This window comes from Poecile atricapillus, chromosome Z, assembly GCF_030490865.1.
Source record: "Poecile atricapillus isolate bPoeAtr1 chromosome Z, bPoeAtr1.hap1, whole genome shotgun sequence".
NCBI classification, from domain to species: domain Eukaryota; kingdom Metazoa; phylum Chordata; class Aves; order Passeriformes; family Paridae; genus Poecile; species Poecile atricapillus.
The window spans coordinates 137,992,315-138,016,721 of NC_081289.1; the positions used below are offsets into that span (position 1 = coordinate 137,992,315).

The window sequence follows — 24,407 nt, forward strand, 5'->3', positions numbered from 1 at the left end:
CTGTACCACAGAGTTCAATACATGTTGTCTGCCAGTAGGCAGGAGCAGAATGTATTTGGGGAGATTGGTTTTCCAGGGGGGAAATTTTAGTGACAGTGAAAGGTACTGTGCTGACAGATCTTTCCTGTCAGCCATGAATTAGGTCCCAGGAGGGGCTGGAAATTGAGTTCTCCTACCCTTGTAGGTCTCTTTCCTTCCAAGCTGGACTTTCACACAGACCTGGTCTCAAACTTTTTAGTTTTAAGTTTGAGGTTGAGTGGTCCACTTGGAATTCATCTGAAACTGTAAATATGTTTCATACAACACCCCAAAGAATCATCACAGGAAAATTATTTGGGACTACTGCCAGCCCAGACTGAATTTGAACTAGTGACCCACCATCCACATTATATTCCCAGTATCATCCATCATATCAGTTTGATGTTGAAATTTGGCATTTCCAGAGGTACTTTTAACATAGTGAATGTGCTTCCACAGTTCTGTGTTTTGCCCCTGGGTTCCGGCATTCAAAACACCAGCATGTTCTCTGCTGCCTCGGAATGTGAAGGGGGTGGAGTCGCCTAATAGCTACTCAAAGAAGCTGCAGAACTATCAGCTAAACCATTCTGTTTTGTTTCTGTTCTTTCTTGACAGGATCCAACAGCTGCAGCTATTTCGGACAGAGATTGTGATACAAGAGAGGGAGAGACTGTAGCCATGAACTATAAGCCATCCCCGCTTCAAGTGAAATTAGGTGAGTCTTTGCTGATGGATACTGAAAAGGCTGAATCCAAGGCCTGAAAGACAGGATCATATGCAGATCTCTGTGCATGTGGCTGAGCATGCCAGAAAGGCTAAAGCAGCTCACAGAGCAGTTTTATCATTGTGATTCTGCTGCTGTGATTCAGGGAATTGACCTACAAACATGTAAAGTCCCTGTATCCATGGATGTGGTAAAGAAAGGAAGCAATGCCTTAAAAGCAAGGCATAGTTCTTTTAAACCTACAGGTTTTTTATTAAGCTGAGATCAAGGCTTGGCCAGATAAAGAATGAAGATAATATGGAGGGACTGTAAAAGAAGAGAAGACAGAATAGTTGCAACAAAAGGGAAAGGATCAGAGAGTTGAGACACTACTAGGAAAAGACAGAGCTGCATTACTATGAGATGCAGGACTTTTAGATCCATAAAGGTTCCAGCACAAATACTCATGCTGTTTTCTGATCAATATTTTTTAATTCTGGAAGCAGAATCATCATGTTACCACAAGACACTGCTTCCTCTCAAGGCTAATGCTTACAAGAGCAATCCACACATGCCTGTCCTACCTCCAAAACCTGGGCAGCTATTTAGCCACACAGCTTCAAGAGCCTGATGGCAGACAAGCCAAAGGAGCAGTGTGCTCTCTGCTAAAAAATGGGAATCTAAGTGTGGAAAATTTCCCAGTAGGAGCAGGAAGGAGTCCCCTGGCTGTCCTTCACATCAGAACAAGTGACATTGAGAGGATGCTGCTGGAGCTGATTAAGGGTGGTTATGCAAGTCATGAATACTCTAAAATCAGTGTCTGCTTTTCAGGAAAAGGCAGGGAGCAGCAGTGTGTGTTAATGACAGCACATAGTTTGGTAAAAGATTATTACTGCCAGCATGCCATATGCCACCAGGATCCTTTTTCACTGCCAAGAGAGTTCTCTAGTGTTAGTAGACAGATAATTACTACTGCAGTAGTTGTTTTGGGAAATTTAACACCAGGAAACAGGTTAGAGAGCAATTGATGCTATTATTGGTAAGTCTGCGATATTCTTGACTTTCTAGGCAATAAAAATATCCTCCTGTGATTCACTAATGTGACAGGAAATGGTACTTTTTTAGACTTGGCTTTGGTAAGTCATGAGACCTTTCTAGGAGATCAGATCATTGAAAATAGGTTTGGATTCAGATAAACAAGTTCAATTTATACAGATTAAATGGAAAAGTAATTTGAGTAGATCCTTAACCAATCTCAGTATTGTGAATAAAGCTGGTAGAATGAGAAACTTGGGAAATCAGAACACATAAGGTAGGGCTGAAGGAGAAAGTACCAGAAGAAAGGACATTATTAATGGAGTTGTCCAACAGTCATTTTATATATATGTTCATTAATGACTTTTACATAAGGAGTCAGCAAAGAAAATTTAGTAGAGCATATTTGGGAGGAATAAGTACAATAAAGACTCAGAAATGGCATAGAGGAAATAAACATGAAAACTGGAATAATAGAAATGAGAAAAATAAGATAGGAGAAACTCAGTATTCTGTAAGCTGGAATTTATCCACTAGGGATGACTACATCCATTGATGGAAAGGTTACCGATTATTGAAATGGACTGGTACAGTAATGCTTTTGCAGAATTTACCAGCTTTTTTCCAGAAATCAGATAGGAGAGAATGATTAGCCTTTCTTCCAGAACTTTTGCTTTTCCACACAGAAAACATTCTCTTTCATTTATCCAGTGCTGGTACTGGAAGTGTTTGAACAGTTTTTGTGGTAGAGGCACACTGTTGCCAGGACCTGTTTTCCTGCTGGTGCTTCCACCAAGTGAACTCAGTGCTGACCGCTGTATGCTTATGAAGATAATAGTGGGTGAAACATATGTGCTGAGGGGGAATTGCCCTGCAAGACTGACCGGCATCTTCCTGCCTTGTCTCCAGAGAGAAGTCTGTTCCAACACATCTCTGGAAACTGGAAACAGTGTTCCTCTTGGATGGAGTGAACGCATAACTAGTGGCATTTTATCTACTCTTAGCCATACCCAGATGAGCTCTAGCTTATCTGAGGCAAAATGAGACTAACATTTTTGTCTGCAGCCAGTGTAACGTGCCTTTAATCCACACCAGCTCCTGCTGCTCTTATTCTGAAAATCTGTTCAGCCTCTGCAATTTTCTAGAAGTTTAATCACTGCATCTCTTAGCTCTGGCCCCCATTCCTCTGACTACATTTTTTTGTCCCTTCTGCATTAAAATTGCCAGGGTTGTTTTTAATCTCTTTAAGGCAAAAAAAGCTAAGGTGGTACATAAATGTTTAATAGCTTAATTGGCAGAGCCATTGTTGGGGATGGTAGCAACTAGGGGCTTAATCTTATTGCAGGTTTTCCATATGGATGGTGGCATTTTTCACTGTTAAATCAGAATCAATTGTTCAAATGTCAAATGTTCTGATGGAAGGTTGATAAATGTCATTTTTTAGTTTGTGAAGATTCATGTATAAATCTGTCGTATGTGCTTGCTGGAAGCTTGGTTCAAGTGAGCTCAGTTAAATACCAACCCAGCATGAATGCAACTTTTTCTTCCAGACACTGCAGTGATTGAAGTGTGACAGAAAGAGCGTGAAAACTGCACATACTGCACACAGATTTATCCAGCTGCTTGAGTAGTCTTTTCCTTGGTTGTTTCTTCCTCTCTAAATAAATACATTTGGCTACATATTTGCTTGAGGGGGGTCAATTAGATACAGGAAAAACTTCACAGGTGTCTTGTCTTTTTAGTGACTTCCTAAAGGTTGCACCTGGCTCATAAATGGAATAGTGCTTGATGCTAGGGCCACATCAAAAAAAGAACCTCACACCAAGGGGAAATAAGATCTCCCAGTTCACACAGCTCATAATTTTAAACCTTTATTGATACTGTATCCATATTAATGATGTACTTGTCACTTTTCTAGCAACTCCCACTTTGTCTTTCTATCCAGATCTGCAGTGCTCAGCCTTGCTTCTTTCTTTCTTTCAGATCATTGATAAGGAGACTCCTGACAGCATGGGTTGGGGGCTGGGTGTACATTAGTGCTTAGGAGATGTCTCCAGCACATCCTTATTAGGAGCTATATCCAGATGGAGCACATACCACAAGCCTTTTGAAAACAGAGGAGAGTTATGATAAGGAGAGAGAGAGGAACAGAATAATCCCCAAGTGTAAATCTCAGGGCACCGCATCCACTGAAAGGCAACAGATCCTCCTAGAATTCCCAGGAGACGAGATATTATTTTAATGAAGCTTATGCCATCTGCTTTTCTATTTTACATTTTTAATTTCCCTTCTCTGGTCTGCATCCCTACCCAGACAATCTGTGTCTGTCTTTCCTAGCAGTCATGACATTAGTTTGTGTTAAAACAGAATGGGCAATGTCAAAATTGGTTGGAGTGCCAAAAAAACAACAGGTGGGATGAGAGATTGTGGCAGAGGCATCTTCAGGAGCACATCCACTGCACTGGGAGCCTGGCAGTAAATATCCTGCATGCCTGTCTGCAGATGAACATGTGGGAGAGAGATAGAGACGCTCACAGTAGCTTTCAGCCCTCCAAGGTGGGGCCTTAGATGTCAGCACCTCCTCTCCTTGGACTAGATAGGGAATAAGGCACTGTTTTTGGAAGGTTCCTCAAAGGGGCCATAAAACTATGTGAAAGCTGAATGTCTAAGCTGGAGAAACTGAGTCACACCTCAAGGAAGTGCTGGCATGCTGTTCACTTGGACCAAGCAGAACTGGTAGGGTTAAACAGCAGAAGATACACCATCACAAGGACGTAGAGAATGGTGTTCCCTGGTGTGTCTGACTTGGACAAAGCTAATTCGTGACTGAGCCCCATCTTTGTGGAGATTGAAGTGAACAGAGGAAATAATCCATCAGGGGACGGAGGCTGATGACATGTCTGTGTTGTTAGCTCCTGCCTTCCAGCCTGCTGCAGTGTATTCATGGCAGATATTGAATTGCTGTGTGATCAGGGAGGAGTAGTACCAGGAGTATCACTCAGAACTACAAAACCCTCAGGGTTCAACTTAACAAAATTGGTGCATTCCTGTCTGGAACTTTACAGAAGGTCTCTGGTCCCAGTAAACAACAGACTGCCCCATGTGGCTTCCGAGATTGATCTCTCAATTGGTGTAGGTATTTAACCACTTCTCCTGGGGTGGGGTGTGTGTTCAGAGCTTGTCTTAAACCTCTCCATTGAAGAGTTACAATGCACACAGCAAAGCAACCTATCCCAGTGCTGCTCAAAAGGATGCCATGCTCAGACATCCCCTTCCAGAACTACTCTTGCCTCACATCGGGATGCAGAACTGGGAAGTGCAGTCACAAATGAAGCCATCAGCAGGCATCTTGTGTAGGGTGAAAGGCTCTGTATCTGCCCCCATCTGTGGCTCCTTTTCTGCATTGTCACTTCCCAGTCTGCTCCAAAACTTGTGACTTCTGAAGCTTTTCATACAGAAAACAGAAGAATTAAAGCGAGGTTGAAGTAGAGCGGACAGATCAATGCCATTAGTGTATCATTTTGTCAGTATTTCAAGTACTGTACTATTCCCAGTTGCTCTTCTGTAACAAGGTGATTAATGCTAATTAGGTACAGCAGCTGTTGTTTCTGGGAAGATGCTCTGTAGGTAAATTAGGGAAACATTTTATAAAAAGGCTTTAACTCTTAAGCTTGGTCCCCAGGTTCCAGCTCTGTTGACGGAACAGCAGATTTTCATATCCATAACTGTTTGCATGGCGACCTCAAGTGACATCATTACCTTAAGTGCAAAAAGCCATTTTGCTCCCCTGGGAGCACCCATTTCCTTGAACACAGTCTGTGCACTGTGCAGGGGGAAGGGCAGGGTGGAAGCCAGAGAGCAGGAGCAGTACACCACTGCTATTGATTTTCTTCCTGAAGACAGAAGTGCAGCCCACCACTCGGAAGTCTCATGGAGCTTGGGAGGAATTTATTTAAACATTTTTTCATCTCTTATTACTCTTTCCATTGATAAGAGAAATGGTATACACAGATTTATGGTAGCATCCTTCCTGTAGGATATTTCCAGGCTGCTTTTGGAAAGGATGAGAGAGTGAACAGCTGCATCACATTAAGGCTAGTAGGGCTGTCTGCAGACAGAGCTTCAAATATGAGGGCAGAAAACCAGTTCTGACAGGCATATTATTGCAGATTAGTTAGAAGAGAATTAGAGAGGCAGAAAGAAAGAGGTGCCTGAGACAGTCTTGAGTAGAGCAAAGCCATTCAGACAAACTGGAACAAAGCAATCACTGGATTTCAGCAGAAACATCCAGGCAGGAGGGCATGTGTGAGGGTGTGAGACAGAGGGAAGGGAGGTTCCAGTCAGCAAATCCCAGGAGCAGAGCATGAGCACATGAATATTGGAATGATGTGGCATGAGGTTCACCAAAGGACATGGCTTTCTCTATCACTGTAATTTCGCTTGATTTGTTATGCCATTGCACCAGGGCTTCAGTGTCCTTTCCCAGCGTTCCACAGTGGTATGTGCACCACTCCCATGACACATTCCTGGGTAGCAGGGCACCTCACAAGCCAATAGACACACACCCACTCACATCTTGGCTAATACTCCTTCAGGTAAAAAGTCATGAAGAAATAAGCTGTAAAGTAATCAGATGATTTTAGGGTGTCCTTTAGCCACTCCATATTTTTATGGTACCTGCAGTCTGATAGTCTAGGAAGGAAAACTAATCCTGAAGATCTGCTTCTGTATAAATGACTTTATTTTGTATCGAGAATGGGCCAAAGCATGCAGAGTCTGAATGGGGGTTTTATGCCTGAAGAAGCCCAGAATTGCAAATTACAGGTTCTCTTCTGTTTGACCCACCATAGTCAGTTACCTCAAATATGAGAAGCAGCTCAGAAGGTTGAGGTGGGGAAAACCAAACTGAGCAAATTATTGAAATTCTCTGAAAGAAAGGAGAAAAAAAAAAAATCAGTAAAAGAAGTAGTAATGACAGTAGTAGCTGGTCTAGCAAAGCCTAACCCCAGCAGGCAACACCACACAGTGGTCTCTTCAGAGGTCTCATTACACAAGTACGTGTTACTCTCATCACTGTTTTCTGTGAAGCATGTAGAGAACTGGTTTAAAAGAAAGAGGTCTCCAAAGGTGATTTACAGCTTGTTCGTGACATTAAAAAGATTAACAGCAGCTGAGATGATAAGGCTGCCTGCTCAGATGTCGGTATCTTTAAAAAAAATCGACTCAGAAAAGGACAGTAGTACTATATTCTGGCTCCTCAAAGTCCTGTGTCCTCAAATGAAGGTTCCACCTGTTCCACCACAGTGTAACATTTCCCCAGTTCTGAATTACCCAGGTGTTACTGTTTCTGTAGTTCCTTCTGATGTCTTCAAAGGTAAATGAGTTCCTGCCTAGCAGCTGAGGGAAGCAAGTATAGCCCGGTGTAATTAATGTAAATTGGCTCCAGAACAGACCACAGCATCTACAGACAGTGTTGGGTGATGCATTTATTTAATGTGTTTGATTTATTAATGATAAGTTTTAAACTGTGCTTGATGGTTAATTGAATTTGTTCTGATTTTCAAGCAATGTGGGCTCTCACTTTGTCTTCTTTTTGCTGCACACTCAGCTCTTAACAGGGAAAGGTTACTGTCTACTTATTGAATGTGGGCACTAAAATGCTCCATCAGCAGATTAAGGTCTGTGAAACAGAGATAACATACACTTCTCAAAGGGAAGGAGCATGTCCTGGTATAGTAAGTTCACTGCTTAGCTGCTATCCTTATGCACAGAGGATGTGTTCATAGCAACATGAAAACTTCATGTTGCTTCTCTGAGATACTAAAGGATTCTTTGGAGACTCAGAATTAAGAAAAACATAGAAACCTTGGTGTGCCACAGCAGGAGAGCAAAATAGACATGGATGTCACCCATATCATGTGTCCTGTCAGTAGTAGAGTCCTTGTTAGGTGAGGGTACCATGGTGGTCCTGGATGCTGACCTCACCTGAGCATGATCAGAGATACACCCAAGGAACCCTTCTTCTGTGACCCCCATCTTTGTTCCAGGCAGAGCAGACAGCGTTACATCCATCTGTGCACAGCAGAGCCAGTGGAGCAGCCAAGGCACCACCGGCAAGGCCCAGCTCTAATGTAGCAGGCAGGGAGGTGTGCCACAAGAAATGTTTCTTTGCAGCAGCAACCAAGTACAGTTTTTTCCCAGTCAGCAACAGCCACGTTTAATCATGTCCATCAGCTGTGGTGCGGAGGTCTAGGGAGGTGCAAGTCCCAAAAGCAGGAGGCAGCACAGAAGAAACCACACTGTTTTTCTTCAGGGAAGGAGAGGTGGTTGAAACAGGACATGGAGCAGTAGGGGCCGGTGCTGGGCACATGTTTTCTAGGTTGGCACACTGGTAGAAGCAACCAGCATCTCAGCCTCTTACACCAGCCAACACCACTGCTTTATAGAAAAGCTTTAGGAGTGGAAATTAAGCTGTAGTGAGGATAGCAAGGCTAGTTATGCAAAAAGGCCTCTGAACCTTCAGAGTCTTGACTGGGACTAGGAAGGAGTTTTGCCCATTCCCTGACAATCACTTCACTCCTGGCAGGAACAGGCCAATGATCTCTCCAGAAAAGACCACAGCCTTCCTGCTCTGCCATGTGTAGAAAGTCATTTGGCACCTCTCTGTTTCTTTCAAACCTCAGTCTTTTGGCACAGTTCTTTCCTTGTTCTGCTTGGCAGTCATGCTTTAATAAAGGAGGGCACACTGAAGGAAAATAAACCTGTTTTTACAGATGCCATATATTTACCAGGATAAAATTTAATTTAAGAAAAAAGTCACAGCAGTAACTGGACAGTCTGATCCCATTTCTCCAGTTGTTAAACACAACTATCATTCAAAAAGCTTTAAGTGCTGCCTGCTTTATGGCTAAATAGCTTGTGCTGTGGGTATGCTTTTCTGCATCACTCATGGAAATGAAAATTTGCGGCCTGGTACTGTGCAAAATAGCTGTGGTCTCCTTTTTGAAACATCTTCCAGAAGGAAAAGCAGGAATTATTGATCAAATTTTAAAACATTTGAGCACTGTCCAGACTCTCTTTCTAAACTGACCTATAGGAAAACATGCCCTATAGACAATATGCTTTCTCCAGGTCCAGTTACAACTGGAAAGGAGGGGTAATGTGTGTTCTCGGCAGATAGGTCCGAGTCTTTGTCAAAGAATCATCTCTAGCCTATTTAATCATTGTGATCTGTTTGTGTCTGCCTCCTACTAGTAGTAGACTTATGTTCTCTCCATACTGCTTTGCAAACTGTTCCTCTCCCAGGCTTCCTCCCACTTTCTGTATCAGTGAAATCATCCGTCCATACTTTTAGAGACTGCACAACTGAGCCATTTTTCTCAGTGGCTCCTGCCTTCCTTCCTCTTCATGTCCCTTTCACCGATGAACTCTCCCCAAATTTTTTTTTCCCTGAACTCTCTGCCTTTTTTATCCCACTTGCTGCTTACCATAAGAGGAGATTGAATTGATTCAGCCTAAGCCTTTGTGAATGTTCCAACTCTTTGTCTCATAAAGTTACACTGTTTATAGCACAATAAAATAAATCCTCTATGGGGCTTTAAGGTAACTCTACTGTAAACCCAAAACCATATCAGTTTTTGCTATAACTTCAATTTTTTTCAGCCTTCTACTCTAAATGGAAGGCAATCCCCGCTTTTTCCAAACAGCCCACACACATACCCTCCTTTTTGATCACAGCTGTGAAATTGGTACAATCAAGTCAGCAGGTGTTAATGTGCTCTAGAGGAATGATGCGGGTCTGTCTAGCTCACTAGTCTGAAACTCATGAGTTTCAAACTGATTTCTGCCTTGAGTAAACAGTGAGCTGGCTGTGAGAAGAAGGTTTAATCACACCAGGTGTTTCAGAGCTGTGGGCTGTTGGCAGCCCCTTTTCTGCAACTCTGCTCCCAAGTCACACCGGTGCCAGAAAACAGCCCCTCTCTGTCCCCCATCACTACCCAGCCTGAAAGCAAGAGCTGTCTTTCAAAAAAGGGGAAAAATTTTCTATTAATTACTTTCAATACTAGTTCTAGGACTGTAAAATTGGGAGAAGAGATGAAGAGTACAAGGAAGACAGTTGTACTTGGTATAAGTTCATCTGAGAAACCATGTTTGATGTAATAAATGACACTGCTAGAAGTGTGTCTTGAGTAGGGCAAGCGTACTGAATATTTTAAAGTGATGTTGTCTGGCATGGGTAGTTTGAGTCCATGATGGAGGTTGCCTTTAAAATTTGGATTTTCAGATTTGCTTACTTTTTTTAAAAGAAAAGTATCCTGGGCTTAGACTCCCTAGTAAATCATAGCACTATTTTTATTTTTTTTCAGTTGATTAAAAGAACGTATAACTGATGGTTCCAAAATTCTCCACAAATTCATGTCTAATTCACAAGCTGGTTTTGACCATAAAAAGTTTGGGACTCAAGTCATAAAGCTGCTATGCCTTTTTTAGCTACTGACTTTCAGCCAGAATATGAAAGACTCAAGTTTAGTTTCTTTTTCTGCCTGAATGCTTCAACTCTCAGGTTGAAGTGTGGCTTTATGCAGCCTGGGATCCGTGGGACAAATTTGACTTTGGGTCCTTTGGGTTTCCTGTTCTTCATTGGAAGAGGATGATCAACTAAAGATAATCTTAGCTCCTTTGTTGGCAATATTCTTCTTTCTGTCTGCAATTAAACATTCCTAGGTACCAGGAAATCAGAGTTATCATTAGAGAAGGCTGTGGCTGCTCTAGGAGTTACTGATAAAGTGAACTGAACCTTCTGCAGCACATTCATCTGACCTAGAACTAGGCTGTAATCTCTACTGCTTCAAAGCAGGGCAGATAGCAGGAAAAGGGAAGGGTTGAAGGGAGCAAAGCACAGTGCCAGTTGTCTGCATTAACTGGTTACGACCATCAGATGGGACATGACCAGGATAATCTTGAGAGTTCTAAGAAAAAGCTTCATGTGAAACTTCCTCTGTGCTGTGGAGGAATGATAGCATCATGCCTGAGCTGGAATTAAATTGCCTGTAGCATCAGAGGGTACTTCATTCCCAGCCTGTTACTTCTCTCACCTTACAGAAATCCTTTTTCGCCATGGGGACAGTCAAGCATGCAAAATGTTTCTTGGGGAGATTGTGTCATCTCCAGCCCTGAAGGCTTTGAAAATCTGACTGAATAAAGCTCTGAGCAGCCCAGTCATCTCATAGCTGATGCTGCTTTGAACAGGACTAGAAAGCTCCCGAGGTCCCTTCCAGCTGAAGTAATCCTGTGATCCATCTTCTGGTTAGGACTCTGGGTTGGATTTTTAAGATGTAAAAAAAAAAAAAAAAAAAAAAAAAAAAAAAAAAAAAAAAAAAAATTCTATCTAGTTATACCTTTGGATTCCCAGCATAACCACAGCTGCACAGCTGGATTTGCAGAGATAGACTTAGGTGACTTGCATGAACAGTCCTCTGGTAAGTCCACTGGTAAGCAAGAAAAACCCAGTTGCTGCTTGATTTTCACTCCATTATAAATGCTCTTTATAGGTTTTAATTGCTGCTTTTATTTTTTCTCTTTAGTTCACCAAACCTTCTTTATTGAATTTAAAAGCATATTAAAACTAATTTTCTCTTTAGCTTACATCTCTTACTGACTCCAGTGCAGAGACAGGGAGACTGGTTCTTTCACAGATGTCTCCTAACTTGCATTCCTCAGTGCTGAATGATTTTGTAATATGAGCAAGCAGCTGATTTCTTCTACCTACTGTGTCCTAGCAAAACATTGGGGCATTCGCACAGGGTGCTAACAGAGTGTACAAAGTAGAACCAAATTAAAGTGTTTCTGCGTGTGTTTGTATGAAGTGACAATCAAGAAGCTACCAAGGTGGCTGTGCAACACTTCCATTTCTTAGACCAATCTGAGCTCTTCTTGGTGTTGGTCATGTCTCAACTAGCCTTTGGGAAAGGCACTTTTATCTTAGATTGGCAAAGGGATTCTTTTCATCTGTAATTTGGATTTTTAAGGGGATTTGCAGAAAGAGATCATGACCCAGAGGCTAGTTGTCACACATAGATCCCTACCTGCTTCATGCCATGAATAATGTAAGAAAATGCAGAAGAAAATGAAAACAAGTGAGTCATCCCATCCCACATTTCTTCCTTTATGAATTCCATTCTTTTTTTTTCCTGTAGAATGAGGGAATGGATTTGAATCAAAGAAGATTAAAATCCATCCTGGAGGGTGAGGTTGACTATTCTAATGTGAAAAACACTGTTTTGATCTTCTTATGAAGATCTTAGGGCAGGAGTGGAGGCAGCAGGCAGATGTTCAAGACTGTTAGATGTGTAGAGGTTGCCTTGGGAGAAAGCGAATGTTGGTCTGCAGCAAACTGATGTCCAGAAAAAATAAATAGTCCTTCATGGTCCAAGAGTTTAGAATAAAACTGATTGTTCAAACAAAATATCTAACAAAGTTACAGAACAATACTAAAACTTTTCAAACTCAGGATGCAACAAAAAAGCAACTTGTCAGACCTCACAGACCAGCTCTATAATCCAAAGACAGGATCACAGAATTGTGAAAAATTAAGCAGAAAATATTTGAGGTCCTAAAAATGGAAACTCAGGAGTACATGATTTGTAAAAGTATATTACTGTAAAAAACAATTCTTCAAGACAGTCCTTCAAAGCCTCTGGGGTCTGCTACATACAGATCCCTCTGCCAGTCCATCAGTGTTGAAGTCACCCAGTTGTTTTCAAGGGGTCCCCAGAGATTTCCAGAAAGTGCCCCCTGGGTACCATCTACCCAAGCACTGACATGTGCTCACATCCCCAGCTTCTTGCTCTGTTGTTAAATGTTGGTTGACCTTCATGAGGTCTGTTCCATATGATCAGGTTATGAAGCCAGCAGTAAATCCTAAGTACGATTTTTCACAAGGTCAGCCAATGTAAGCAGAGTGTCCTTAACACTGCAAGTAAAGTACAAAAACCACAGGCACTTTCCCCACCACCGAGGCCTTTCCAGGGAGAAAGTGTACTAGATTTAACCCCGAAATTCATCTCTCCATGTTAGTGAAATTTGCCATTGCAAAGCACCCTATCCAGAACAGACAAAGCAGGGACACTTTGTTGGAGGTCTTGTTTATTCCAATTCACTGCTTTTAAGCATGAAATAGATTAAATTTGCAGAGGAAAATACTTTCTGGCTCTGGTTTCTAGTACAGTTCTCTCCAGAGAGATGTGGAAGAGCAATGGCTCTCTGTGGCTTTTTCACCAGACGTTGCTGCAGGCGTGATACTGTCAGAGATGTTCTGACAGCTTTGTCATAGTGTGGTCAAGGGAGGAGATGCAGCCTGCTTTCCTTTATATTTTAGTGGACCCTGGAGACCTGGTAGGAAGAAACCTTGTTTCTGTCATCGGGCTGAGTCAATATGACTTCAGGCGCCCAGGGAACAGATGCAAGAGATAGAAAATTGCTAGTTTGAGTTCTTTTTCTGTTTGTCCGGATTTTTATCCCTATGAGCTCCAAGTCAGGACATGTCTCCTCAATCAGATGACTTTGCTGGATTGTTTGTTGAGTGATCAGAAAATTATCATTCTCCCAGTACACACACTGCCCAAGGAGAAGCTCTGTTAAAGACAGTTCTTCAGATCCCAGCGCCCCCAGATTTTGACTTACTGCCATCCCTGGAAAGGACAAGGCTGTCAGTCCCTGGGCTTCCTCCATATCTCTGCTGAAGAGAAGTCAAAGGTTTTTTATTTCCTGAAGGCTGGCATTACCCTTCCATTCACCTCACAAATGCAGCTGTTGGAAGCCTCAAAGACGTGTTGAGAGCAGAGAATGTTTTCTGCCCTGCTTTCCCTCTGCTCACAGCTTTTCCTTTTACAGCACTGACTGTGCCAGCATCAGTGGGGTGGAGAGCCTGTCCGGAAAGCTCAGTGTTAATGCTGTTTCTGTCTGGGTCTTGGCCAAAACCAGGCTCCTTCCAGCACAGTGTGAGAGAAAGATTCCAGACTTGAGTCACTGAACATGCGTGTTGTGTGTACACACCACAGCTCCTCCATCCTCCCTGCACTTGCTTGAACTTCTTGCCTCAGGGGATGCAGTGCCTCATTCCCAATCTCTCCTGCAGACATCCCAATTCTGAGTGAGTTTCTGATGTTGCTTCACAGTGAAGTTGTCTTAAGGACAGATAAATTTGACACCTTTGTTTTCTGTCCCCAGGGTAATTTGAGATACAGTATGACCTAAAAGTTCCTGATGCTTCTGTGGAGAGAAATAATGAGGCAAAAAAAAGACCGCAGTTGATGGCGTTAACGTGCATGCAGTTGATTGGCAATGGAAACCTGTGTTCTTGATTCAAATCAGAATATAAATGTAAAATAAGATTCTTTTACAGATTCTTTTAAGAATGCACAGCAAAAAGAAACACACAGCAAGCTTGTATCTTTGCAAAGACTCTCTGAAATCTCAGCATGCCTTGACATTATACCTCCCGTCACATCTTTTGCTTTACAGTGGAGTCTACAGGGTTTTGTTCCTTGCACATTCTGCCTGCTCCATCAGCAACCAGCCAGGATCTTCCCACTGTCATCTCCTCTTCCCTTCACTTCTATCTGTCCACCCAGCAGCACAACCTGACTGAAGAGGAGGCAAGACATTTCTCATAAAGTCCCTAATAAGGTCCTTGACTCTTAAAAAGTCCTTTATATATCTTGACTCTCTTCATTCCCCTTTTTCATCATTAAATTAAACCCACTTTCACTGTGCTTAGGTCTCTGTGTGTACAAAAGTTAAAGCCTGTCGCATATCTTATATTATCAAAAGATAATTCAGACTGAAATTGTAATTAAAAGGAATGGTGCATCACTGAAACACCCACCATTCTAGCTGCCTGTAGTCCTTACACACAGTCTCTCTTCTGTCTTAATTTCCTCAGGCAAGAAACTGTGTCTTCTATACACACTCCTTGGTCCCTTAGCTCTATTTCAATAAAGCCTTGCTTGCTGACACCCTCAGGCTGTTTCTCTCCTCTTTTCTTCTATTCTTACAACTCTCCTGTTCCTTTCATCTTACCACAGCTCCAGTCAGGCAGCCAAACAGATAGCTGTACAACAATAAACCTTTTGTTTGTATGCAGTGGGCAATTTTAGTTCTCAAATGTGCCACATGAAGCTGAACATGTGCTCCCTGTGGCCCAACACATACCTGACCCAGGCATGAAAGGAGCACAAAAGTTATGATAATTCTTGTTTTGCTTTTACATGTCTCCTTCCTTTTCTTTTAGAAATGCTTTAGAAAATCCAAGCTGGGATTTTTTTTCCTTCCTTCAGTGCATACAGCTGGCCATTTGAGAGGGAGATAAAAATGTTGGTCTGCCAGAATTTCTGCCTCAGTGGTTCATTTAGGAGAGAGGGTCAGATATCGGGGTTGTGGCAGCTGCAGCATTGCTAGCAGTCTCATTTAGTGCTACGGTGTTGAGAGCAGGCAGCTGGGAGGCAGAATCAGGAGCCTCCCCTGCCAGCTGTTTGGAGGAGGTGGGCCCATTTGCCAATCAAAAGGCATGAGTCTTTGCAAGATCAGTAGTGTGCGGCATGAGAGAAGGGGGCTCACATTCAGTCTTGATGACACCTGCCTCCCCTTTGCCTAAACTCTCGTTTAAAGCCCCAGGAAAGCAGTGTTAAACCTTGCTCAGGCCAGCAGTGCTTTAGTACCCATCCTTTGGGGTTGCCTGTGGTCTGGCAGCGAGCAGGACTGGGGTGGCAGTGCCATAACCTCAGCCCTGAAGGGACACACTAACAGCTGGAAGCTTGTGGGAACAAACCTCTTCTGAGCACCACTGCCCCACCAAAAAAGGGTGACAAAAGCATGAAATACATCAGCATTAAAATACTGAACTGTGACATAAACTCATGATGTTGGAGATCTGTGTTAAAAATTGTCATCATCTTTCCCAGCACATTACTGCTTTCTTCAGCATGAGTCAGGCTTTTCCCTGAGCTCCTTTGAGCTCTCCTTGCCACTGAAACTGCCACTCCTTTGACTGAGGCTTCAGCTCAGCAGTGCATGTGTCTGATTTCCAGCTGCAGGGCTCTGGAGTAGGGGTGGCATCTGTCATCCCCAAGTCCTGCTTCCTCTCCTGCAGCTCTTAAAACGGCTACAGCCTGAACTTTGTCTTTCGTCTTGTCTTTTAATCCTCTTCCTCAGGGATTTCAGCAAGGACATGAGTTTTCTCTGGCCAGTCCTGTTTCCCTCTGCCACTTAGAAACATGGCTGTGTTTTGTCACCAGTCCTTTTCAGAGGTGTGAGGAGAAGGCAGCTGCCAAACCCTTAGCCCTGCACCTGTAACATGAGGACATTAAGAATCATGAATCATTGCCATCCCCTTTGCCATCCTCTGCTAACTCCAGCAGATACCAGCCCTGCGTAAGAAGGGAGACAGAGGATGCCTTGCAGGTGGGAAAGTATGTAATAATTCCTAATAGTTTGGGATGAATCCCTGAGCCCAGTCCTGATTTCTCTACCAAAGCAGGGGCCAGCCTGGAGGACAAAGGTGGCAGCAACCTGCCCTCTCAGCCAAGGTACCCTACAGAGAGCAGGTTGCAGCATTCACTGAGCCCCATCCATCGGAGCTTAAAACCACAGAACAAAGCCAGAGGTGAAACCATGAGCTTTCTCTAAAGTCTCTCTGAAGAAAAAGAGGAAAGGGGTTTCCCACTCCTCTCTGAGATGAGCCACCCACCCTGATCGAAATACCAAAATGACAGGCTAGGCCCTTTGAAACTGTGCTTGTGAGGTCTCCAGCTGCCCTATAAACAGCTAAACCCTGCCTGCCTTGTTGTTGTCTGGCAAGACTTCAGAAGAGAGGAGCAGGAGCTTTTGAGCTGCCCCAGGTGTAACAACCAGGCCACAATACTGAGCTGTCCCCAAGGGCCACCATACCCCAGTGATCTGGCAGCACCCCAGGTGCCACCCAAACAGCTTTTGCAGGTATTTCTGGAGCAGTAAAGAGAAGTGTCGGGACATGCAAAACACAAGGGCCCTCCAACCCTGCTCCAAGACAATAGAGGCCACTATCCCTCTGAAACAGAATTCCTGCCAACCTAATTAATGAAAGCTTAATCAGCAGATTGGTTAATCATAAACTTATTAAATAGCTAATTGAGCTATGAGGCCCTGTGTCAAATTTCCAGACTGTGGCAGCCCCATGGAGGGAGGGATCAGGTCAGTAATCCTGTTAGGGGAGCAGGTTTGCTGTGTGGGACAGCTCTCCAGCTGAGCCAAGTACCCAGGACTGGGGCTCATAAATTGAATAGCAGGAAGAGGCACCTTCAGCTGTACATATCCTGTTCTCCTGCAGAGTTTCATGGTAAACAGGCAATTCATCTAGTAAAACAATGCCTGAAAGTGCCCTTCTGGGGAGCAGAGTAATTGGAGAGTGACATGCCCTCCAAATACTCTGCTTACTATTGATTCTCCTTCTTTACCTTTTCCAGGTAAAAAGGAGAAAAGAAAACAATAGTGTTAACCAGCCTGGTTGCCTGTCTCCATCTGCTTTCATCTTACTAGACAGAAAATACAGAATTTTGTTTGAAATGCATAGATTCATAGAAACCAAATGTGGCAGATGATAAAGCAGAATGGATCAAATATACAACATTTTACTGCTAAATAAAGCCAGAAACATGGCTTGTACTGTCAGCTGCAGTCCAGTCCTGGTAAAAGAAAAGGCCAAGAGTCCTTTCCAAGCACAGTGCTGGAGTCAGCAGGCTGAGTCCCTTCTAAGCTCAGGTGCAGCCTGTGGCATTATCACTTAGGACTTTGTTTTGCCTACTGATGGAACTCAACAAGTCATTCCAAGCAAGGCTATCTGCCAGTCAGTGAAAGCTTTTCCAATGACAATGTATTAAAAATACTTCAATTATTAATTATTATTTTATATCTGTAGTTTATGTAGGCGACATAACACGTTCTCTCTCCCATAGACCAATCATTAGTGTGGAAGTGTGGACATTTGACTAAGTGTCTATGCAGTTCAAGCCTGCTGATGTCAGACTGTATTCCAGTGGTTTTTTATACAAATACACTCTGTATGATGACATCCTGTGTAACCAAATGCTGTGAATATTCAGCTAAGCAAGTTTATGCTACTACTTTCCTAAATACGTGTCGCGTTTAGTACATGCACCAATAACCTTAATGCTTCTTCACAGAACATCAGAATTCATAATAAATGTGATGTAGGCACTAATATTACCTCTGTGTATCTGTAGATTGTGCCTATAGCATAAATGATGTTTTAAATTAATTGAGCTATTTGAATGAAGAGAGCTAAATTGCTCTAAAAAGACTCCCTTTTTTGTTCTTTTTTACTCTTTTTTTGTCTGTCACATCACTTAGCAAGGTCAAGCAAATGGCTTTGACTTAAACCTGTGGTTAGTTGAGTAAAAATAATAAGGGGGCATTTGTAGAAGTTCTCCCCTGGTGAAGTACATGAATTCTCTTTGTCCCTTTAAAATGCATTATAAGAGAGCATAACTTCATTTTATGGATTAGGTCTTGTAGAGATCAGTCTAAACAGAAAAAAGTCTAAACAGTTTCTAAACAGAAATGTTTTAGCTGTGCTTGTCAGGATGAAAATGTTTCCCCAGATATCTTTGTTCTTCTGGCTGGCAGGAAAAATATTCTTTGAAAACTAAATGAAAATACCAAATAAGTCCCTTTCTGAAGGTAAATGTGAAAAATGGAAAAAAAAATTACATTTAAATATCACTAGTGCTGTTCATATATTCCAGTTTTGACAGTGATAAATGAAATCCTTACATGCAATATTTTGCAGCCATTAAGAATAAAAATCTCAATCCTTTAAAATTAAGTAAAAAAGCACATGCTGAATGAGAACAAAATAAATGCCCTTGTGAGGTAGGAGCTGCGACAATAGATGCCTTTGAAATCAGTACAGAAAGGTGTTGAAAGATGAAGAGAGATTAATTGCTGCCTGCTGCTATGCACTCACAACCTGTCTGCATAAAATGGCTGCAGAGACAGCTGGAGCAGAGGGCTGGGAGCAGGAAACCTGGTTCTGTGCTTCCCTGATGCCACAGATCCTCTATATGTCTTTAAGGTAAACCAGTTATATAGTTTCTACCAGTAGTAAAACACAACTTACTGTTTTACAAAGATGATTCACTATTGTACTGTGCCATGAAGAGGTAATGCTCTGTGTGTCCAAAATAGTGTTTGATTAGTTTTTGGATTTTTTTACTTAAGTGTACAACCGTGAGGTTTTCATTGCAGGAAATGACCTGCTCTCTTCTGGGGCTAAGCCAAATAGAGGGTAGAAGCAGAGAAACCATTCCTTTCCATAATCACATGAGGGTCAGAATGTGGGGCTGGGATAACTTGGCTAGGGAATGAGGACATGCTGTTTGGAACATAAAACCACTTTTGGAGGTGCATGGTTTAAACAAATGATAGCTTTGGAGCTATTATCTGGGACTGGAGCACTCCTTTACACATTGTCCTTTGTGCTAAGGAATAGTGTGATGTTTTGGTCTGTGTTTTCTGAAGGGAAGTGCAAAATAACATCACCCAGGCTCTCAGAAACCTCTCAGTAACTTGCACAGGCAGCATTCTAGCTGAGCATTAGCTCAGAATGAACCCTGCACTGCTGTGCATGCAATGTGCTGGCTGCTGCTGATAGTAGCTCCTTCGCAAGAAGGGCTGCATCCTTGAACAGTAGACACAAGCATTAACTTTGTAATCCCTAGGTCATTTACCAGCTCTTGGTCAGGCCTTCTTGGGAGCTGGAGGGAGCTTAAAACCACTCCCAGCCCATTGGTGTTTGTGACAGTTCTCAAAGGCACGGGGCAGCAGCCAGATCAACAGAACTTATGGAAATGCTGCTATTTGATCCTTAAAACCTGGTCCAAGAGCAACCTTGGATTCATATACCTGTTCTTTCTAGCCAGTCCACACAGCTGGAGTTAGAAACTAGAAAATTGTTCACCATTTTCCCCAAGTTTGTCTGGGTCAGAAGAATAACATGCTTCAGCTAATAATGCATCTCACCTAGTTTAGTTGTTAGCAGACATAGTTGTCTGACCCTTGTTAGCTGAACAGTCTTTTCAGAAACCAGTGAAACAATCCTTATTCAGATGGCCTGTCCTGAATAATCAGTGCTGATGCCTGGCCTGCATCAGCTTGAAACACAGCAGGGGACTGGCCACAGATTGGTCCTTTTTGTTGGTGCTACAACTGTTCAGTAAAAATCACTTTTTTTTTTTTCTTTTGATGCAGGTAGATGCAGCCATCAGCTGCACTAATGCCACCCCCATAGTCACACTTAACTCCAGGGAGCATTGAGATCATCATGGTCCTATCACACAGCTTTCTTACACCTTCCTTTTCATGCAGCCTGCAGACAAAGCCCAAATTTTTGTACGTACCTTGAAATCCTCTCCAAGCAGTGACACAATCCTCACTGACAAATACTCTGTCAGAGGTGAAAGTTAAAGAAGATTCCAGTGTTACCTAGATTCATGCTAATCTCCCCTAGCTAAGCAATGCAAGTGAACTGAAATCAAGACTTGGGCTTGAAGAAGTTGTAGACAGCATTTCATTCTTTCTCCTTTCATTTGCTCATGAATCTGTTCATCATTCAGCAGAATTTGAGCAGACATATTAATTTCATTTAGTGTGTCATTTAAATTCTCAGCTTACTTGAGAAATTAGAATTCATCAGGGAATCACAGTCCTCAGCCTCAGAAACTATTTAGCTGACTGTGGGGGACAAAGAGGGAAATACGTCCCAAAATCTCATCTCATCAGCCTTGAAAATGAAAAAATACAACTCTGTCATACTGGATTCATTTCTCTTTGTCTTGCCACTGCAGCAAATCCCATGGGTCCACACTGCACTGTCCCCATAGCAGGAAGCTCCATCTTCTCCTGGTCAGGCAGGTTCACAGGCAGTTGAGTTACTGTGGTCCAACCAGCAGCTCTCAGCAGAGACAGGAGCAGTCAGCATCTGCTTGTTCCACCCCGCAGTGCAAAGGAGGCAAATCAGCCTCATCTGCCATAAAATAATGTTTGTGGCAGTCAGTCTGCCTCAGCTGAGGGGGCTGCAGGTAGGCAAGCACAGTGACAGTGTGACAATGGCATCCTTTCCACCCACCACTGTCTGATCATAGCCAGACTCGCCCACTATCATGGGACAAGTGGAAAATGTGGATTTGGGGTGTTTGATTCTCCAAATAGCTCTTCAGCGTGATGTTCACCAGATTCCTGCGTTTTCTGCTTTGCCTCATGTCACAAAAGGAGCAGTTCTGCAGGAGACTCAAGCATATGACTAATTTTGGCATTTCTGATTTGGGGAAGATAGTAGGCAAAACCAAGGCCACCCCTACATAGCAACATGCACCAAACAAACTGTTAGCCTTTCGTTTATTAAAAAAAACCTGGAAAATGTTATTAAAACTGGTTATTATGTTGTTCAAATGCTGAAACCTGAGAAATAATTTTAAGGATTCATCCAAGTCTGATTTTTAGTTTAGACACACTCATGTTAAGTCCATTCTGCTTCTCATGGTCCATTACTATTTTCTCTCATCATAAAGCAGCTAGACAGACCCTGCCAGCTGAACAGGTAACCATTTTAGATTGCACTAAATCATGACAAGCAGTGCTTGAAATCATTCATTAGGGCTATAGGTATTCCCATGACAAGGGGAGAATTCAGCCTCTCTTGACTCACTCTAAAGTGAGTCTGTGGGGTGTCTGTCACTTGTCAGTTATCTGTCCATCCACCCTCTGACACATCCTGGATCAGGCAGGTGAGTGAATACTGGGATAGAGACAGTCTGCTGAGTATGTGGCATGATGGGGCGGCTTCCTATTAATTTTGCAGAAAAATATAATAGGAGACCATTGCCAGGCAGCACACAGGGCTGGCCCACTAGTGGTGCTGATTGTGCCTGCAGCATGCATTTCCTTTGCCACTTTATACTTAGGTATTATTTTTGCCTTAATGGATGCTCCATGGTCTGCTTGGCTGTTGTATTGTCACCAGCAGAGCTTACTTTGAGGCAGCACTTGGAACAGATGCTGGATGGCTCAGATGGAGTCAGCAAGCAGCATAGGCTAGTGTGGGGCTAGCAGGAAAGCAGTGGTTTATTGTTTGAGCAGATGCATCTTCCCTTAAATGATTTTTATGTCATAAGGGTCAGAGTGTCTTAAAGATGGAGTGACAAGGTGAACAATAAAGGAGGGGCAAGATGTGATGTGGTTGGCAGATCCAGGGAAAAGGCTGTTCCTCATGCTGTTCAGAGCAGTATAGTGGTGTCAAAAGGATGCTGGACCCCTCCTCACATACACACACTCTCACATGCCTGCTCCATGTATTCTTCTGAAACAGCATACAAGATTAGCTGAAGTGGAACTGGTGCAGACAAATTCTTCTGTAAGTCAGATTGACAGCACAGCTGTCTGTGTTCTCCAAGTTCTCCACTGAAACAGAAAACTGCTGCTTTGCTTCGCTCAAGCATGGAGACAGGTAGATTTTCTGTAGTGGGGTGACCCTGGCTGGACAGCAGGAGCCAATCAAAGCTTCTTATCACTCAGCTGGACAGAGGAATGAGAACACAGCAACAACATGGGCTTTCCACAGGGTCACAGCCTCTTTCAGGCACCTACCTGCTGTGTTGTGGGGTCATCTATGGACTGCAGATGGATCTTTGCTCCCTTATGGACCTCCATGGGCTGCAGGGGTACCTCACCAAGGGCTGCAGGGGAATCTGTTCTGGTTCATGGAGCAACTCCTTTTCCTGCTTCTATACTGACCTGAATGTCTGCTGGGCTGTTTCTGACACACCCTCACTCCTCTGTCAGGTTGTAGTTGTGCAGGATTTTTCTCCCTTTCCTAACTGTGTTATCCCATAATCTCTACCACCATTGCTAATGGGCCCAACCATGATCAGCAGCAGGTCTGTCTTGGAGCCAGCTGGCATTGGCTCTGTTAGACACAGGGAAACATCTAGAAGCTTCTCATAGAACCTGCTGTGCAACCCTCCACTAGCAAAAATTTGCTCACAAACCAAATACATCACCCAGCACAGTGATCCTGCTAATGATCAGACAGGATCTTTAGACTCCTAATTCAACATATTTTGTAATGTCAAAGGCACACACAGACTGCTTCATGCCCTCCCAACCTTCTCTGCTCTTTCCTGCTTATTGAAGGAAGCTTCAGTCTGGAAAATTAGTGAAAAGCCAGAAGGAACCTGGGTGTGGTTAAGGCTTTCCCTGTCATGTTTCAGCCCTGCTGGTGCTGCTGCTGATTGCCCACAAGTCATCACAGCTGCACTCACAGTGTATTCAGCCACCTGTAACCATTTCATCAGTATCCTAAAGCAGTGGCAGCTTGTCTCAGTGCTGTGTGTTTGTGGTCAGTGCTGGAGCTTCTGATGGAAATGAGTGGAAACTGGGTTGTATTTAGTGTTGTAAGTATTTTCCTCCATAGTCTCACTTTATCTCTCTCTGAACAGCAAAATTTATGTGGCTTGCAAAATACCAGGCTTTTATTCTGGAGACAGAGGTAACCAATGCACTTCCAAGTGCCATACTGAGAAATTACTCTGATTTAAGGTTTTGATTTTGATCCTGAATCAGTCTCTTAGTTGCTCAAGCCAGAGTGAGTTATTTATTCAGTCCTTTTCCTGCCAAGTTCCATGAACATTTATTCACGTCTGCTGTTGGCAGGAGCAGGCTAGGTATGGTTTGTAGTTGCATGCACTCGTCTTCATGTTCCTCATCATCACAATTTCTAGGCATCTCTGCTACTTATTTCTCCTGCTTATTTCTCCCTCAAGAAAGGGCGCCTTGGACATGTGTCCCCCTGTTCTGACTTGTGAGGAAGGGAAAGTGTTGGCCCACCTTGAACTTGCACATCACAGAAGCATGGTGCTTTTCCACAAGTGAGAAAAGCTGCTTTTCTCTCCAAGGGGAAATAAAATCTGCAAAAGAAAACAAACAAACAAACAAAAAAAACCCAAACAAGCAACAACAACAAAAATAACCAACCCAACAACAGAATTCACACGTTGTAGGAGAGGCAGAAGCAAATTCACTATTCAGGTTCCTTGGCAAGCAATCTGGTACACCTGTTATGCAGGCATGCCACAAAAGTAGTTTCCAGCATTTTCTCACACTCTGTAGAATTTTTTTTTTTTAACTAGTCTTATTTCTGCCTCACTGGCCCCATGCTCAGCTTTTCCATACAAGCCTTGCCTGGCATTGCGTGATGAGACTGGGGCAGTTAGCTTAACTTTTTGTGACTAGCTGATAACTCAGCACAACTGATCTTCGACAAGAAACAAGGAAGGGCTTTGAATCAGAAAATTTAATATCAATTTATATACATCTCTGGGTTCCCATACCTGCTGGAGGCAGAGCCATATTTGTGCAGCTCGGTATTGGGGCCCATGCAGCAACTAGCTGCAGATAGGGACAATGTATTTGCCTATTGTCTGCCTCAGCTGGGTTTCATCCAGAAGCTCCAAGACCTTATGGATCTGGGAGACCAAGATTTTAGTGTGTTGCTGTGAATGAAGGTAGATCAGTTTTAGTCCCTGATAACCTTGGAGAAAGT

General features: G+C 43.0%; 1 protein-coding gene across 3 annotated transcripts in view; it reads left to right on the top strand.

The window, feature by feature from the left end:
* Window positions 1-24,407, top strand: part of FAM219A (family with sequence similarity 219 member A) — a 96,432-nt gene that overhangs the window by 57,057 nt on the left and 14,968 nt on the right. For all 3 annotated transcript variants that reach the window (XM_058864891.1, XM_058864893.1, XM_058864894.1), the window contains exon 2: window positions 634-733. In XM_058864891.1, coding sequence (XP_058720874.1) covers window positions 634-733 — 100 coding nt within the window. The remainder of the gene's footprint in view (window positions 1-633; window positions 734-24,407) is intronic.